This window comes from Diabrotica undecimpunctata, chromosome 1 (genome assembly GCF_040954645.1).
Source record: "Diabrotica undecimpunctata isolate CICGRU chromosome 1, icDiaUnde3, whole genome shotgun sequence".
Classification (NCBI taxonomy): Eukaryota; Metazoa; Arthropoda; class Insecta; order Coleoptera; family Chrysomelidae; genus Diabrotica; species Diabrotica undecimpunctata.
In genome coordinates, this window is record NC_092803.1 from 199,899,984 (window position 1) to 199,917,055 (window position 17,072).

Genomic DNA, 17,072 nt, shown 5'->3' on the forward strand with positions numbered 1-17,072 from the left:
ATGTTTCAGTTACACATTGAAAACAAAGAAATAATGAGAACAGAACGTGCAGCCGAGAACGTTAAATGTAACAAAAGTTGTGTTACAATATGCTTTGATTTACAAAATGTAATTAATTTACCAATACTATTAACAGCGATCTCCATGACCTGGCAATATAGCTGTAGAGTTACTTAAAGCAGAAGGTCCACTCCTAATAGAACGAATAACTTTTCTAAGGAATCAATGCTGCCAACAAATTAAAGTACCATCTGAATGGAAAACCGCTCACCAAGTGTCCATCTTTAAAAAGGGTAATCGAAAAGATTCTAACTGCAACAAAGGATTAAGTATCCTACCTATTTTCGGGGATTGTTTGGAAAGATAATAAATGGAAAAATACAAGATGATGTAGGACATCTAATTAGCAAAGACCAAAGTGGATTTACGCCTGGTAGATCTTGCACTGATAACTTGTTTATACTCCAACAATTAATAGAAAAAAGAATAGCGGTTGGTACCGAAGTACATCTAGCCTTCATCGACCTAGAAAAGGCGTATGATACAGTTTTAAGACTTAAATTGTGGCAAGCTTTACAACAACTCGGCATTAGTAGGAATAATCACAGAAGTATACAGGAATAACACTACTTACCTAAAAATCGGAAATAGACTATCAGAGCCAGATGTACTAATAAAAGTAACTAAAGGACTAAGACAAGGATGCAGTATGTCACAATTACTGTTTAATTTATATATTGATCCAAAATTTGAAAAACCACTGCCAGGAAATGGGAATCCCCATAGAAAATGACGTACTAAACTTTGCGGATGACCAAGTCGTCCTAGCTCAAGATTCTTATGATCGAGAATTTATGATAAAGCGTCTATACAGAGAATATATAAAATGGGGGTTACAAGTCAGCATGAAGAAAACAGAATATTTAGTTATCAATTTAGATGCAAGGTTTGAAGTGTTGATAGACGAGGACGTGGAAATCAAACAAGTGGAAAAATTTAAATATTAAGGTACACTCATTGATAAGAACGGCTTGGGAGAAACCGAAATTAAACACCGAATTAATCAGGGACGTGAAATTGTAGGATGTCTGAACTCCTTATGGTGGATTCGCAACATTTCCAAAAGGAACAAAAAAAGAATAGGGCAAGTCATGATTGAATCAGTTTTTTGTTATGGCTCTGAAGTATGGACAATTAATGCAGACCTGAAGAGAAGATTGTTGGCAGTTGAAATGGATTATTTGAGAAGTGCTAGAACATCAAGGCTGGAAAGGAAGACCAACGAATCTATAAGAAATAACATGAATGCTACAGAAACGGTCATTGACAAAATAGAAAGAAGAGCTTGATGTTATATTAATTAAGAACACTATTTTTGTTTTTTCTTTCTGTTCTCTATGGATCAGTTAAAACACACCATTAAAAGATGTCACAAACAAAATGTTTACTATCATAACTAAATTTTAAAATGTATTTTGTTCATTACTGCAGTAAGCAGTAAGATAATAGCAACAGAGATGGAATGCCTGCGAAGATGCTGCAGAGTAACAAGAATGGATAGGAGAAGTAATGACGAAATAAAGCAAAGAACATCAATAGAAACAGACATACTAACATATATAGAACAAAAAAGACTAAAGTGGTATGGACATGTAAGAAGAGCTAGCGACAGCAGATGGATAAAAAGAATAACCGAATGGAGCCCCATAGGAAGGAGGAAAAGAGGACGACCCCGAAAATCCTGGAGGAACGAAGTAGACGACGCCATGAGTAAGAGAGGACTAAACGATGGAGAATGGAACAACAGAGAGAGATGGAAACGGTTGAGCGAGGGAAGGCAGTGAATACTGTAGAATCCCTAAATATATATATATTTTGTTCATTATTTTATAATATGTTTTATTTTATATGTGTGTTATTAATGTTGAGTGTCATAGCTTTATATAAATAATCTCAACGACTAGTAAGTTGCACTGACAATTTGTGATATATTGTAAATATTTACACATTCTTCTAATTACAGTGTCTTGAAGAAGGAATAAAACAATTTCGAAAGCTCGACCAAAAGTCAAAAGAGTGTTTCTGTAACATCCTGGCCAAACCTTCTGACTGTAGCCCTAATAAACTGTGTTGTTTGTTTATATCTACAGTCAATAATATCCAGTATTTCTTGTATTTATATGTACATATATTTTAGATTTTTATTCTGGAATTATGAATCTGGATAAATGAAAATTAACTCAACTTACAAAAAATAAAAACAAAATTTTTTACAATTATAATACGAGATATAAATATTGTTTAACTTCGAGAAAAATAGGCTTGAAAGCTGAAAAATACTTTACTTAGCGTGGGTGTTAATATTTTCAATAAACTTACTGAAAATTTATTGTCCTAACAAAATATATTTAGACAAAAGTTAAAAATATTTTTTACAGGGTTGTATTTATAACATAAATAAATCTTTTCTTCACAGTTTTAATTTAAAATTTAACTTGGCTTGCTCAATTGAATCCCAACTTTGGTGCAAAAAAAATTTATTGGTAAATATATCTATAAGTAATTAACACTAAAATTAAGGCACGTATCTCATTGTTTTATTAACCGATGTATACCCTGCTTAAAGAATTCTTCTGGCTGTTGCTCGAAGATTTCTTTTACGGCATTTTGTACTTCTTCGTCCGACTGAAAATGATTAGCTTTTAACGTCTTTTTCAGTAGCCCAAAGATATAAAAATCGCAAGGCTATAAATCGGGATGTGGGATGGAGGCTCTAATATCCTCCAATTCTTTCGCTGTAGATTTTCTTTCTTGAAGTTGAGCAACATGAGGCCGAGCATTGTCGTGCAGAAGAAAGACACCACTTGAGGGCCTCCCGGGAAGTTTTTCTCTTATTGTTTTGTGTTCTTATAGGCACCGCTAATGTGTTGTGGTCCTTAGGTCCACAACACATTAGCGGTCCTGATTTTATATTAAAATGCAACCGTTTCACAAATCATTATATTAATTTATTTATAGTATGTAATAATAAACGAACGTAATGCTAGGTCAAGATTGTTTCTTGTCATATTCGTACTTCATATTTATATATGTATAACTATTTATCAAAATAACGGCGTCTTTCGCAATGCTATCTCGGGTCGATCAACGCGTGTGTTTATTTACTTGTGTAGGCCAATGCCAGTACTTTCTCGGTTTAACTGAGTTTTATTTAATATTTAAGATTATATATTATAAGATTTTAGATAATAATTAACATAAGCAAGGGTTCTTAATGGTCACAAAAATGTTAACATGATCTTTACCGCAGAAGATTGAACGTTAGATTTATTTGGTTGTGGAGAATTTGCTTGTTTCAAATGCATCGATGATGGATAGTTCAAAATAAAAACACCAAGATTTGTCGCCAGTAATTATTCACGAAAGAAAGTCATTACCGTTTTGCTTGTATTTTTTGAGATGTTGCATGAACATATCGGCAAGCTTTTTTGGTCCTCTGACAAAAGGCGAGGAACCCATTGCGCACAAGCTTCGCTGTAACCCAATTTCTATACGATATTATAGACAGATACTATACTCGTAGACAGTGCCGAGTGTACCTAGACAAGTCATAAGGCGCAAGTGATCACGTGTCTATTTTACCTGCTAGGGTATTAATTTTTAATTTTTGTTGCAATAATGATTTCTTGATTCTTTCTTTACATAAATTATTGAAACTTGTTGAGTGGCTAATACCTATGCAAAAAAATATTTTTGTCCCTTGCTTAGAGAGTTTAGATATTCTTTTAAAAATATACCTACTCCAAATTAATGTGTTATAAGCTGTTTCCAAGAAATCAGCATATGTTTTTAATTAGATCCGGTTCTGTTTGTCCCATAGATATTCTAACAAGAATTAATTAATAATTTAATTCTGTTTTATATAAAATACTGTGATAACGTGCCAGCGGTCCAGTCGCGATTGTGAAATCTTCTATATCATTTCTTCCGAAGCGGACAATAAATAGTGCGGTAGTTTTTTGGTGAATTTGAGCTTTTGTGATTATCGATTACCAGGTAAGTTATCGATTAATTTTAAAATATTAGTAATATAATTAGTATATATATATATATATATATATATATATATATATATATATATAGCCCCTTGGCATATCAGTTGGTCCAATGTTAGATTCATAAGAAAATTAAATTTTAGAGAACAAAAATAAAAGCGCAGCGTTAATTTTAAAAGCTTTAATGCATATAACAACGTTTTTGAATTTCCTTTTTGAATTTGAAAATATTTTATAACGTAATGAAAACTATTGGTTAAACAGAATAATAATAAATAAATTAAAAAAAAACGCATAGAATATGTAATATTAACAAAAAAAAAATGTGAAAGTTTACCGCTGAGTTACATCCTCTTTATTTTTAATGACATCCACAATTCTTTGAAGCATAGATTTTACCAAGTTCTAACAAAATTCTAATGTAAACGAATCCCACATTTCTTGCAATTTTTCTTTCAATTCATTGACGGATCTAGCAGGATGTTTTCTCAAATATTTTTCCTTTCGCGCCACAAATTCTCTATCGTTGACAGGTTGGGACTGTTAGAAATCCATTTCAGAAGTGGTATGCCATGGTCTTCAATCCATTTTAAACTATTTTTTGAGGTATGACAACTTCCGTCCTGTTGGAAGACAAGATCTTCCGCTGATGTTAAACGATGTTCCATAGTCGGTAAAAGAGATTCTTTTAAAATATTCAAATATTTGTCCGTGTTTACAATCCCATCGATAAAATGTAACTTTCCACACTTTTAGACGACATGCTGCACCAGATCATGAGAGATGCGGAAAATTCGACTTTTCTCTTCAGACAGTCGGGATGGAAAGCTTCATTTTTCCTGCGAATGACGCGCCACCTACTGTCTCCAACACACATTACAAATATGGACTCATCACTCCATTGTATTGAATCCCATTGCTACTAAGTACAATCTTTATGCTCTTTTTACCATCTTAGTCTATTTTTATTTTGTTTTTGTGGCTTTTCCTTAGCCTAAAATAAAATAAAATTTATTAAAAACAATTCGTACTAATTTTTTCAACGATAAAACTTACTTTGTAAGTACCAAATCCTAGTTTGTGGGCCCTCGGTGACATGTGGTTATAGAAACGTGTCTACCAATAACGTCACTCCATAAAACGCTTAACTCCATATAATTTGCTCATCGATTTTTCACTATAATGCGTCTTAATGCCCTTCCATCTGCTTCAGTTATTTTACTTTTACGTACATTTCTAGGTTTTGTGATGACCGAACCTGTAGTTTTGGTTTTTCTGATTATATTTCTTACATTATAGGGTGACAGTTGCAACATATTCGCGATTTCCGAATTGGATTTTACAGAATTAAAAAATCTAATACTGATTGAACAAATTTTCTCATCGATAACTTTACCTCGACCCATTTTACAATCCACAAACGACAAAAAACTTTACAATACTACAAAATACATTTAACATTAACCGACAATATTATTGTCTAGATGTCATTTTTCTACAGCGACCTCCGGATTTAACGTAATTATGAAAATAATTACATAATATATATAATTGACATAAATAAATGTATAGCCAGGGTTTAGAGAAATTTTTTTTATTGTTGAAAATAAATAAAAAAAACCATAAGGGTAATGTTTTTAATAAATATTAATAAAAATGCCATATTAATTAATATGGGAACTTATAAAAACATTATATATATAATCCTACACCCATTTACCCTAAGGTGTCGGGTGTGATGTCTTTCGTTAGTTGCATGTACAATTTTTCTCCATTGCTTCTTATTCTTTGCTTGTTTTCTTGCTTGTTCTTTGCTGATTCCTCATGTCTCTAGGATTGAGGTTACATTACCATCCCATGTCTTCATTGGCCTGCCCCTTGGTCTCTTGGTTTGTCTTCCGGCTTCCCATACTTTTTTAACTGGTTTTTGTTGATTCATTCTAACTATGTGACTGCCTCATTTTTTATCCTGTCTAACCTGGTTATACCCATTATTCTTCTAAGAAACTTCATTTCTATGCTCTGTATTTTAGACTTTAATTTATCGGTAAGCGTCCAACTTTCACTACCAAAAGTTAAAATAACACCGTCTTGTGTATGGTCACTTTAGCTTTTTGAGATACTGCTTTTTTCGACAAAAACGTACTTTTAATTGCGTGGTACATCCGAGCAGCACTTTCTATTCTGGAACTTATTTCAGTTTCTTTAGTTCCTCTGTTCTCTATTTGTACTCCCAAGTATTTGTAATTATCAACTTGTTCAAGTGTATTTCCATTAAGTGTTATCTTCGTTTGTTTTCTATTTTTTCTACATACCATTACTTTCGTCTTCTCATTATTGATCCTCAAATTTCGTTTAATTAGTGCAGCGTTCCATACTTAATTTCGATTGAGTGCTTCTTCATTTATCCCAAATATAAAACATATAAAAATCGACTTAAACTATGAAATGTTCAGATAAATTTCTGCGGTCAGATAAATGAAAATTATTAAGTCTCGGAAAGAACCGCGTTGAGAATTTGAAACTCGACGTTTCGGCACCCATTTTGGAGCCATTATCAAGAGGAATACGGTTCCGTTCGAGTTCGAGGTCTCAATCTGCCTACTCCCCTCACTCGTGACGTATCAGTACTTTAAAAATACAAGATACGGTAAACGGAACTGAGGTCTCAATCTGCCTGCTCCTCAGTGTCGAGTGACGACCGGCCTTACCCTGTGTAGCTGCTTTTGAAACTTCCCCTTGATGAACTGTGTTTTCTGATATTCGAAATTATCTTTCAGCGAAAAGCTAAATGTTTCTCCTGGTAGTTTGTATACTGATTTTATTAAAATCTCGCCAGTCTAGATGGTTAGCACTTCAATAACGTTTTGTGTAGTTCCGTCTGCCGATAGGATCGGTCAGGAAGATTCGGTCTTGCAAAAATTGCACCTACGTGCTTTGGGTGTGGCGCCTGTACGATTTAATGCATTTCATCTATTTTTGGCCTGCATGCACTTTCATCTATGTGTTTTTTAGACACTTAAAATGTTTAATTTCTTGTTTATGCTGACTTCGGCAAGAATTTCCTGCTTTTTCTTCGTTATTCCTTCGATAGTTAGAATTAACAATATTGTTAAAGTTGGCTCTGAAAACAGCTTTTTGAGTTCGATTGTTGGTCGCATTGTTGATCGCTTTGAATTTTGAATTTTTTTATGGTGAAAGAGTTAACTCTTGGTTAGACCAATGTTTTCAGAGGCTTCTTTTTGTCCCCTTCTAAATTAAATTCTTCGTTTTTTGATAATATAGTATCAAAACATTGTTCTCTAGGTTGGTAGACCTACCTTTTCTAAAACTGTTAATATTTTACTGTTTTGCTTTTGTAATATTTTTTTTTATCTATTGTTAATAACTTAGGATTCGATACTAAGCCTTTTCAAACTCTGCGCATACGACGATTTAGTCAAAATCATTACAGCAGCTAATATGTTAACAAACAAACCTGTTAGGTTTTACTGATATAGCACCTAATATATTTATTTCCAAGGTTACTAAGAAAATTCTACAGTAGTTAGTTGATGACAGTAGCAAAACTATAAATTAGATGTTCACATCTCTTGAATAATAAAAATTTAAATACGCATTTTTAAATTTTATGAATATTATCTAACAAATTATATAAGCACATAAATAGGATTATTTTATTCTTGGAAGATATATTTTAAATGCAATTTGTTTTTCCACAGTACAGGACATAAACAATTTTTTCACTAAACAAACATCGGCGCTATTTGATTTTATATCGTAAATATTGTTCTAGTTGTCCAATTATCACTCTAAAACATTTTAATGGCAAATGGTAAAACAAAACACATGAATCTTAGAGTACTAATAAGAAAATCTATAAGTATGTCAATCTTAATATATGAAATATAATGAATATGCAGACGAGGAGTCGAAAGTCTACTAGAAAGGCTGTTCCAAAAATGGACCTAGATTATTTTTTAAAACCAAAAAAAAATAACTAAACAGTGTAAGAGCAATATTACAGAGCATTACTTAATTAACTTAAGAATAGGTTACTTCCCACTAGGTATCGATGAGGACCTGGACTTTGTTTGAGACTATCTTGGCACTCATTGGATTTAGTTGGAACACCGCATCTGAAGAGAGGCCTAGTGGGTGCCCCTCTCGTCGTTTTTCTGGTTGTTAGGCTGTTGACGAGGTTTCAGAGTCGGTTTCTGAGTTGGATTTCTATTTCTCCAATCATCTATATTCTCAGAAGTTCTCGGTTGCCTCTGTGTAAATTGTCCCCTGGCTTGATTCTGGTTTGGATTCTTTGTGGGTTTTAGTGGATCAGGTTGTCGATTTGCACGCCGTGAAATGTTCTCGTCAGCTTGGAATTCTTCGCAAATTCGCTTCAGGTCTTATTCGGTTCTCGGCATATTGTTTCGAAGATGTTTTCTGATTTCTGGACAAATCAAATCGGTAATGGCCCTGCACCTTTCTTCTTCGTCAATATTGGGTAGCAATCGTCGAAAAGAGCCATCTTTGTCGAAATGAACTCTGCTACTGGCTGATATTTCTGATAATGTCCGTACAGCTTAGACATTAGTGACGATTTTTTCGTTGTGTTGTCGAAGTGATCGATCAGCCTGTTCAGGAACGTGTCGTAGTTCAGACCAGTCGTGAATTGGCTCTGTGCCCATTGAGCTGCCTCTCCTATTAATGATTTCTCTAGGATCTAGGCTATGCAATGTTTTGTCTCAATATTCATGTTGCTCATGTTGTCTATAATTCCTTTCGTGAGGTAACAAGTTTACTATTGAACTTTCCTTCACCTCGACGAAAGAATGACCAACAGTCGCTACTTCGATTCCTACACCTTCTAGTGAATGCTTTGTAGTCCAATAGACTTCGTTCGTATTCACTGTAAGAAGCGTTCGGACTCTTCTTCAAAGCGAAGTCTTCACAAAGGCTCAATCGTGGGTAATAATAATAAACCTTGAATTTTCAAATGGCATTCGGCCAACAAGGTCTAGCGGGGCTAGTAGTGTAAGACGACTAGATCCCAATCGGAAGATGTGCTGCCATTTTATACACTTCGTGTTTGCAATTTAGCAGCGATCTTCAGCCGGAAGGCCAATGAAAACGCAGTTAATAAAACTGTTTGTGATTGGCCGGCCAGAGTGACAATCTGCGTTGTGATTGGTCACTTCTGGCGACAGAATTATATTGATTTCCAAATTGTATAAAATTGTACAGAAATTGTATAGAATTTTCAAATTGTACAGAATTGAGAATTCAACCGCGATATGCACCAAATTTTCATAGATTTCCAGCAAGCATATGATTCCATAAAAAGAAGCAAATTGTGGATATCAATGTTAGAAATGGGAATACCAAGAAAATTAGTTGAATTAACGCAAATCTGCGGACAGACTAATATGCGCAAGTAAATGTAGGAAGCAGAACATCGATGATATTTGGTATAAATTCAGGACTTAGGCACGGGAACCCCTTGTCACCGTTGCTGTTCAATTTTGCTTTAGAATATGCAATAAGTAAAATATCGTCTGAGCTGACAAGAGGATTTGCTGATCAAGGATCAAAACTGTTGCTGGCCTTTGCTGATGATATAGATACAGTCACGCATTCTACAAGAGACGTGAGAGAGGTGTTTTTACAGCTCGAGGAGGAAACAGGTAGTCTGGGTCTCCGAATAAATGAAGAAAAGACGAAATACATGGTAGTAACCAAAAATCCACGACCAAGAGTTATTATTTATGTATTAATGATCACAACTTCAAAGTAGTAAATGAGTTTAAATACCTGGGGGCGATAATCACAGCGGACAACCACATGGAAAAAGAGGTTTCAGCAAGGATAGCTGTGGAAAATAGAGCATTATACTTCCTTTCAACATTATTAAGATCAAAGCTACTAAAGAAAAAATCTAAATTAACACTGTACAAGTCGATTATTCGCCCAATTATTACATATGGCAGTGAAACATGGACTCTCAACCAGCTGGAAATCAATAAGCTTCTAGTATTTGAAAGAAATGTTCTCAGAATAATATTTGGCCCTCAAAGAGATGAATTCACATGGGATTGGAGAAGACCAGGTCACGTGGTACGATCAGAGGATGACAGAGTGTTAAAGACAGTGTTTTTTGAGAGACCAGATGGTAGAAGATCAGTAGGCCGACCGAGAAAAAGATAGAAGGATGATGTTGAAGCCGATTTATTCAGAATTGGGGTACAACAATGGGAAATAGAAGCGCAAGATCGTAGAGGATGGAGGGCGATAGTGGATGCGGCGAAGACTTACCCCGAGTTGTAAAGCCAGTGATGAAGAAGAAGAAATTGTATAAAAGACAATAGAAATAACTTTTCATTAGTTATTAGACCAGACATTTAAAAAAATCAGATGACAAAACAATCCCAAATTTTTATTGAAAATATCAAAATCCATTTCACGTTTCCCAAGTATTATATGATCATCACGTAATTTTTAATTTATAGGTTTTAAAATTATTTTCAAAGCATATTTGTTATTCCTAATTTGGTAGTACCTATTGTAATTTAAATACTTTAATTTACATATCAATAAATAGTTTTTATTGGCTTCTAAAAGAAGAATACAAAGTATCCAAATATTCATATTTATACGCTTATAGAGATAATACCGTGTTCGATATAATCCTTCATGAATACATTAATTTTTGTACAAGAAAAAACAGATTTTTGCATAGTTGATCTCTTTATGTCCCAAACATAGATTTTTTTGAATAATAAACAGATTATTTAAAATTTGTACATAAACATATGTTTATAAACATATAATTAAAAACCAAAGATATTTACATCCACTTATCTCGTATTTATTGTGGAAATTTAGAGTACCTTCGTAAATCTAGAAAGTCAAAAAATTAGTCCATGCCACCATTTTTTGGACGTAAAATTTAATCCATCCAGTTTGACACTGAGTAGTCAAATTGACCTCTTTCCAATTCTTTATTTATTTTCTTAGGTTTTCAGGGTCACCATTTCTGTCATTACTTAAATTTTTATCCTATTTTAGAGTCTGAGATAATTTTGGCTAGTAAGAAATTGAAAGACAAAATGACGTGTGGACCTGATAATATTCCATCCTTTATGGTTAAGGATTGTATAGGTGCCTTAACTGTGCCACTATTAACAATTTTTAATTTATGTCTTCTTAACAAGGAATATCCGAGTCTCGGGAAGGAGTAAAAAGTGTGTCCAGTATTCAAAACTGGTGAAAAGGGTCAGGTAGAAAACTACAGACCAATTTGCATTATTTGCAATCTATCGAAAGTCTTTGAAATAGTTTTGTATAATCGTATTTACTCACGCACTCGTAATCAGCTGTCTCAATATCAACATGGTTTTGTCTCCAATCGGTCCACTGTGACAAACTTATTAATGGTCACACAATTGATCTCAGCAGCCCTAGATAATAGAAGTCGAGTTGACGTGATATACACTGACTTTACGAAGGCGTTCGACAGAATTCACCACGGCGTATTACTTTCTAAATTGTGTCTCTTTGGTCTTTCTGAGGATGCCGTGACTCTTATGAGGTCTTACTTATCAAATAAAACGCAGTTTGTTGCTTATAATGGTTACAAATCGGAAAAGTACCTAGCTTCTTCAGGGGTTTTGTAGATGTAGACTGTGTGAATCAATTTATGCACCATGTTTATGTTATGCCGATGATTTAAAGATTTATTCATTGATAAGCGACCTTAATGATTGTCATTTTCTGCAGAGTGAACTGAATCGAGTACATGAATGGTGTAATGCAAATCATTTGAATCTTAATGCCAATAAGTGCAAAGTAGTTAGTTATTCTAGGAAACAGTCTAATATATACCATCCTTAAATTATCGACGGCAACGAACTTGAACGTTTGAATAAAATTAAAGACCTTGGAGTTACAGTTGATTATAAACTCACCTTTGTTGAACATGTTAATTTAAAAGTTAAAGAAGCACTTAAATCTTATGGATTCATAATTAGAAATAGTCGAAATCTCACTAATACTAAGGCAATTAAATTACTTTATTACACTTTTGTACGCTGTAAACTGGAATATGCCTCTGTCATTTGGTCACCTTTTTATGATGTACATATCCAAATTATAGAGCAGGTGCAGCGTAAATTTTTAAAATTTTTGTCTTTCAAAATTAACGGCATATATCCCAAGAGGGGCATCAGCAATAGTGAGTTGTGTAGCGGTTTGGACGTAGTATCATTAGAATCTAGACGAATTAATGCCTCCCTAATATTCCTGTACAAGCTACTACACAATCTCATTGACTGCCCTGATATTCTTCGACAAATAAATTTTAACGTTCCATCTTATCCAGTGAGAAATTCGATTAAGTTCAAAAATACACAAGCTAGAACTAATCTTATGTTAAATTCTCCTCTATTTCTCATGTGCAACTGTTATAATTCCTTAAGTGCTTACTGCGATATATTTCACTGCAGCTTAAAGCAGCTTACTAGGATGGCTGAGATCTACCTAGATGATTGAGTAGTTTCTTTATGTTAAGGTAAAATACTCGAAAAATGTGTTATTTAGTTAGTACCTATGAATTAATAATATTTCATTTAACTTTAGTATTGTATTTTGTCCTATAAATGGATTCTGTTGAACAATAAACGCTATTATTATTACGAATTGTTAAACAAGCAAATGTGCCATTCGTTCTCTGTCTGTTCTATGTATGAATGCAATGATTCATTAACAGCAAGTGCTCTGGTGTCCTTGTAGAGAACATTAAACTTTTATATAGTCTGGCAAATAGTAAGTAACATTAGTCATCCAATATCACGCGCCATAAGTGGTTAATATTAGCCGAAATCACGTGCTCATCATGAATTCTCGGAAATTTTGAATTCGATTATTGGCGGCGCATAAGAAAATATGTTTCCTTGTTGGTCACTTTACATTGTAAAATAGAATATTATTTTTCTACTTATTTAATTATTTATTTTCTCGCTATACCATAAATAACAACACACTCTGTATATTACCTAAAACATAAATTAACAAAAACAACAATCATATTATCAACTGATTATGCTAATACGATAATTTCAAATTATCAGATTCAACTTGACCCGTTGTAACTTATTTTATATAGTAAATAAATAATTTATTCAAATTTGGGGTGTGTTCCAATATAAAATAACTGAGGATGATTTCTTCCAACGTCCAATCTGAAAAACCGCATCCAGTAAGACGCCATCCTACAAGAATTCATCATGTAAAACGGTAACTTTTAATCTACAAAAATATTTATAAAATGTCGTTTAAAGTTTTAGCACAATTCTAAAAATTTCTTGAACAAAACTAGTAATTGTTTTAATAGGTATTATTATTATATAAAATAATGGGTATGTAATACGTATTTACAAATTGCTATTCAGTTGCGAATTTTACACACAATGCAAGATACTTATCTGAATGAAATATCAAGCTTCGTATACATTATCAAATAATATTAAGAATTTTAAATCTGGTACTAAAGTAGAAATATTTTTGCAGAAAAATGGAGCCAGCAACCGTAATAGGAGTAGATTTTTTTCATAAGGAAAATGCTGTAAAACATCACACAGATGAGTATGAGTTGGTTAACGCTGAAGCACCTACGCCAGTCTTACGAAGAGGAGCAGTTTTTCAACTGGGAATAAATTTAAATAGAGCCTTCGATCCTGAGCATGATACAATAAGAATCAGTTTCGGGTTTGGTGAGTTCATTTAGTTTTAGTCATATACATAATATATTTTACCTAGATCTTTTCTTGGCATTTTACCATTTCTATAATAAGTCCATCTTTGCCTGGTGCCTTATTGTTTTCATATCGTTTAAAGCTTTTTTATTTCTATTTTTATTATATTATATAATTTCTTATCTTCCATTGGAGATTTCTTTTTACCAGAAAGACGGTATTAGATTTAATTTCAATGCAGGGCATCTTCCATCCGCTTATACGTATTTCAACCTCATTAGGTACCATTAGAGATACGTCATATATGATACCTAATGAGGTTGAAATACGTATAAACGGATGGAAGATGCCCTGCATTGAAATTAAATCTAATACCGTCTTTCTGTTTTAGTTCTTCGCTAAAAACTAATTCGCGAAGGATTTTTTCATTGGTGGATCGACAGGTCGTGGAATGAAAATTATAGATTTCTTTGTCAACCAATTTATCATTCTGTCTGCTTTGCAAGCTGTAAAAAGCGCAATGGTAAAAATTTGAATTTAATTTCGCCAAGTAGTAAATCTTAGCATTTCTAATGATATTTCGTTTTATGTTGTCTGATTTGTGTACCATTGTTTCATAAAATTTTTTAATAGTAGTTGTAGATTCTCTCTAGTATATTTTCTCTGTCAGTTATTTTATGGTCGTTTTTGTCTTTGATCTTTATTATTTCTCTTCCATCTAATTTGGGTTTGAGACATTATATATTTCTACTGTTTTCTATCATCTTCTTGTCTTTTTATTCTTTCTTACCCGATTAGTTTTGGATAGTATTGTTTATTTCGGCGTCTCTCCTGAATTCCTGTCTTCGTAGTCGTTTTTATTTTAATTTTTTTTACGTTCATCTAGTAGATGATCGTCAATTTCTATTTTTGTTCTTAAACGATCATAATTTTGTAAACATTTTTCAGGAGAAAAACCTACAGTAATATTGGGCACAAGAGCAGTTCGACCACTCAATCCGAAGTTAAACCACTTTCCGAAGGACCCTCATGTATGGGGTGTCATGCTAAAAGAAAATAAAGGAAGTTCTGTGATTGTGAATGTTAGAATTCCACCACAAGTTCAAGTTGGAATTTGGAGCTGCAATGTTATTACTACTATAGTTGGACAAAAAGGAGTACGAAAAGATTTCAAGGTAGGATTATTGGATTTGTTTTGAAATTATTTTGTTGTGGTATCTCTTTTTCTTTCAAATACCTTGTTAGGAATCATTCTTGTATTATAAAATTTATTTTTGATATTATGTATTGACTTCCAAATCGGAAATAGTTATCGGGTTATAGCATTCAAAGTATATCCTTTTTTGTATATATTGCAAAGTATTCTATTATTGCATATTATAGTAGAGTGCTATTATTATAGTGTGGTCACCTTCTTTATATAGATCAGCTGGCGATTATCTATTCCAGGTGATTTGTTTCTACCTAGTTTTTTAACTGCGTCTTTAACTTTAAGAATCGTTGGTGGTCTTTCCTCCGTCTGATCCACTTACCTTATCTCTTTCGTCTTCCAGGTTTTATTCTTCTTCCTCCACATTGAGTAATAGCTTAAAGTATTCCATCCATTGATTCAATACATCTTTCCTTATTGTTAATAGGTCCCCATGTTGACTTCTACATTGATTTGTAGTTGCCTTGAAGTCTTTTCTGTTGATGTTAACTATCTTATAGAATACTCTGAATTCTTTTTCTCTGTAAAAGTTTCTATATATTTAAGTAGTTTCTTTTGTTTATTTTGTATATCCTCTTTTCTTCTCTTCCCTTTGTCTGGCAATTTTCCACAGTTGTTCCAGTTCATCGAGTAAGCATTCTTCTGTTTCTTCCTTTTTCTTTGTTGTTGAATTCTTGCTTTCATCGTCAAACCAAAGATTTTTACGGTCAAAAGTTTCTATTAGTGTTTTAACTTTTGCTGCTGCTTCAGTATCTTCCTTTATTTTGGCCCAGTAAGAATCTATATCTTTCTGACTTTCTTCATTTACATTTTGATTTCTTAGCCTGTTGGTGATGTCTTCCGAGTATCGTTCTACAATTGTTGCATCTCTCTGCATCTGCACATTTCATTTCTTTCTATCCATTTTATTTTCTTCGCTAACGTTTGAAATTCTAGCTCTCAACTTTGACTTCACTAAGCAATGATCTGAGTCTATGTTTGGGCCTCTATATTCTGCAGTTAATGACACATTATAACGACTTCTCAGTTAGCATAATCTTACTTCGAGACTATTTGTTTTAATTATATTGTGCGTTTGATCTATGTGAAATGTGTCTCCAGAATATTTTCTAGTTTCACAAAGTAAAGTCTAATCACGAGAATTACAATTTTCTAAATACAAGGGACCTGTACAAGTATGCAAATCAAATTGACGTCGTAATCCAAAGTATGATTGCGGAATCTTAATTTGTTAAATCAGAGAAACAACTTCACCTACAAATCACCATCGTCTTTAAAAATATATGCTATATTTCCAGCAAAAACTTCAGGAAGAAGTCGTTCTAGATCGTGGCTGATAGGTATATGTATAAGAGGACGTCTTCAGTTTATTGATATTTTTATATTACCTTCTTAATTAAAATTCCTTTTGTTAGTTCCTATAGATTTATTAAATATCTCAAAGAAAATATATAATATATATTTTTATAAAGGAATATTGTTTAAATAAAAACCTTGACGAAAACAAGGTAACTTTACGATTTTCTTCAAAATGTATTGAGCTATAAATCTTATTTAATAAAAATGTATTATTCATTAATATCATTTTATACGATATATTTAAAAATTGGTAAATTATGTTAATGTTTCACCTACACAAAAATATTTTCTTAATATTTAAAATTGTTTACATATCAACACAATATTTTTGATACAAAATGATTTATAAAGGAATATTTTTGTGTCTACTTCATTTTTCTACCGCGTCTAGCACTTAGATAACGCTTTTAGAAGTAAAACTCTGCGATCTATGAGATCTTTTGTATCCAATCTTTTTTTCTTTTTTAATTGTCTCTCAATAAGGTAGTTCTATTTCTTCCAGGAAGTTTATCATATGCTATTGGCTTCCAGATAACGTGTTCCTCCGTTCCTTAAGGCGCAGCCCTAAGCAGCTTAGGGCTGCGCCGTTTCGCTTCAATTCGGTATGTGCCGAATCCACAATAGAGTAACTAAATTTTTTTTATTATTTAATATGATTAGGCATATTAAATGCCTAATCATATAGCAATCCTTAGGCATTCC

General features: G+C 32.9%; 1 protein-coding gene across 2 annotated transcripts in view; it reads left to right on the forward strand.

Annotated features, from left to right (window-relative positions):
* The first annotated feature begins 3,904 nt into the window (after positions 1-3,904).
* The window catches only part of LOC140432856 (hemocyte protein-glutamine gamma-glutamyltransferase-like), a 32,671-nt gene continuing 19,503 nt past the window's right edge, over positions 3,905-17,072 (forward strand). Inside the window, exons 1-3 of one of the 2 annotated variants that reach the window (XM_072520995.1) lie at positions 3,905-4,056; positions 13,617-13,819; positions 14,750-14,976. In XM_072520995.1, the coding sequence (XP_072377096.1) occupies positions 13,621-13,819; positions 14,750-14,976 (426 nt within the window). In that variant the 5' untranslated portion in view covers positions 3,905-4,056; positions 13,617-13,620. Of the gene's footprint in view, positions 4,057-13,237; positions 13,344-13,616; positions 13,820-14,749; positions 14,977-17,072 lie in introns of those variants that run through there. The other variant, XM_072520994.1, reaches the window with a different exon arrangement.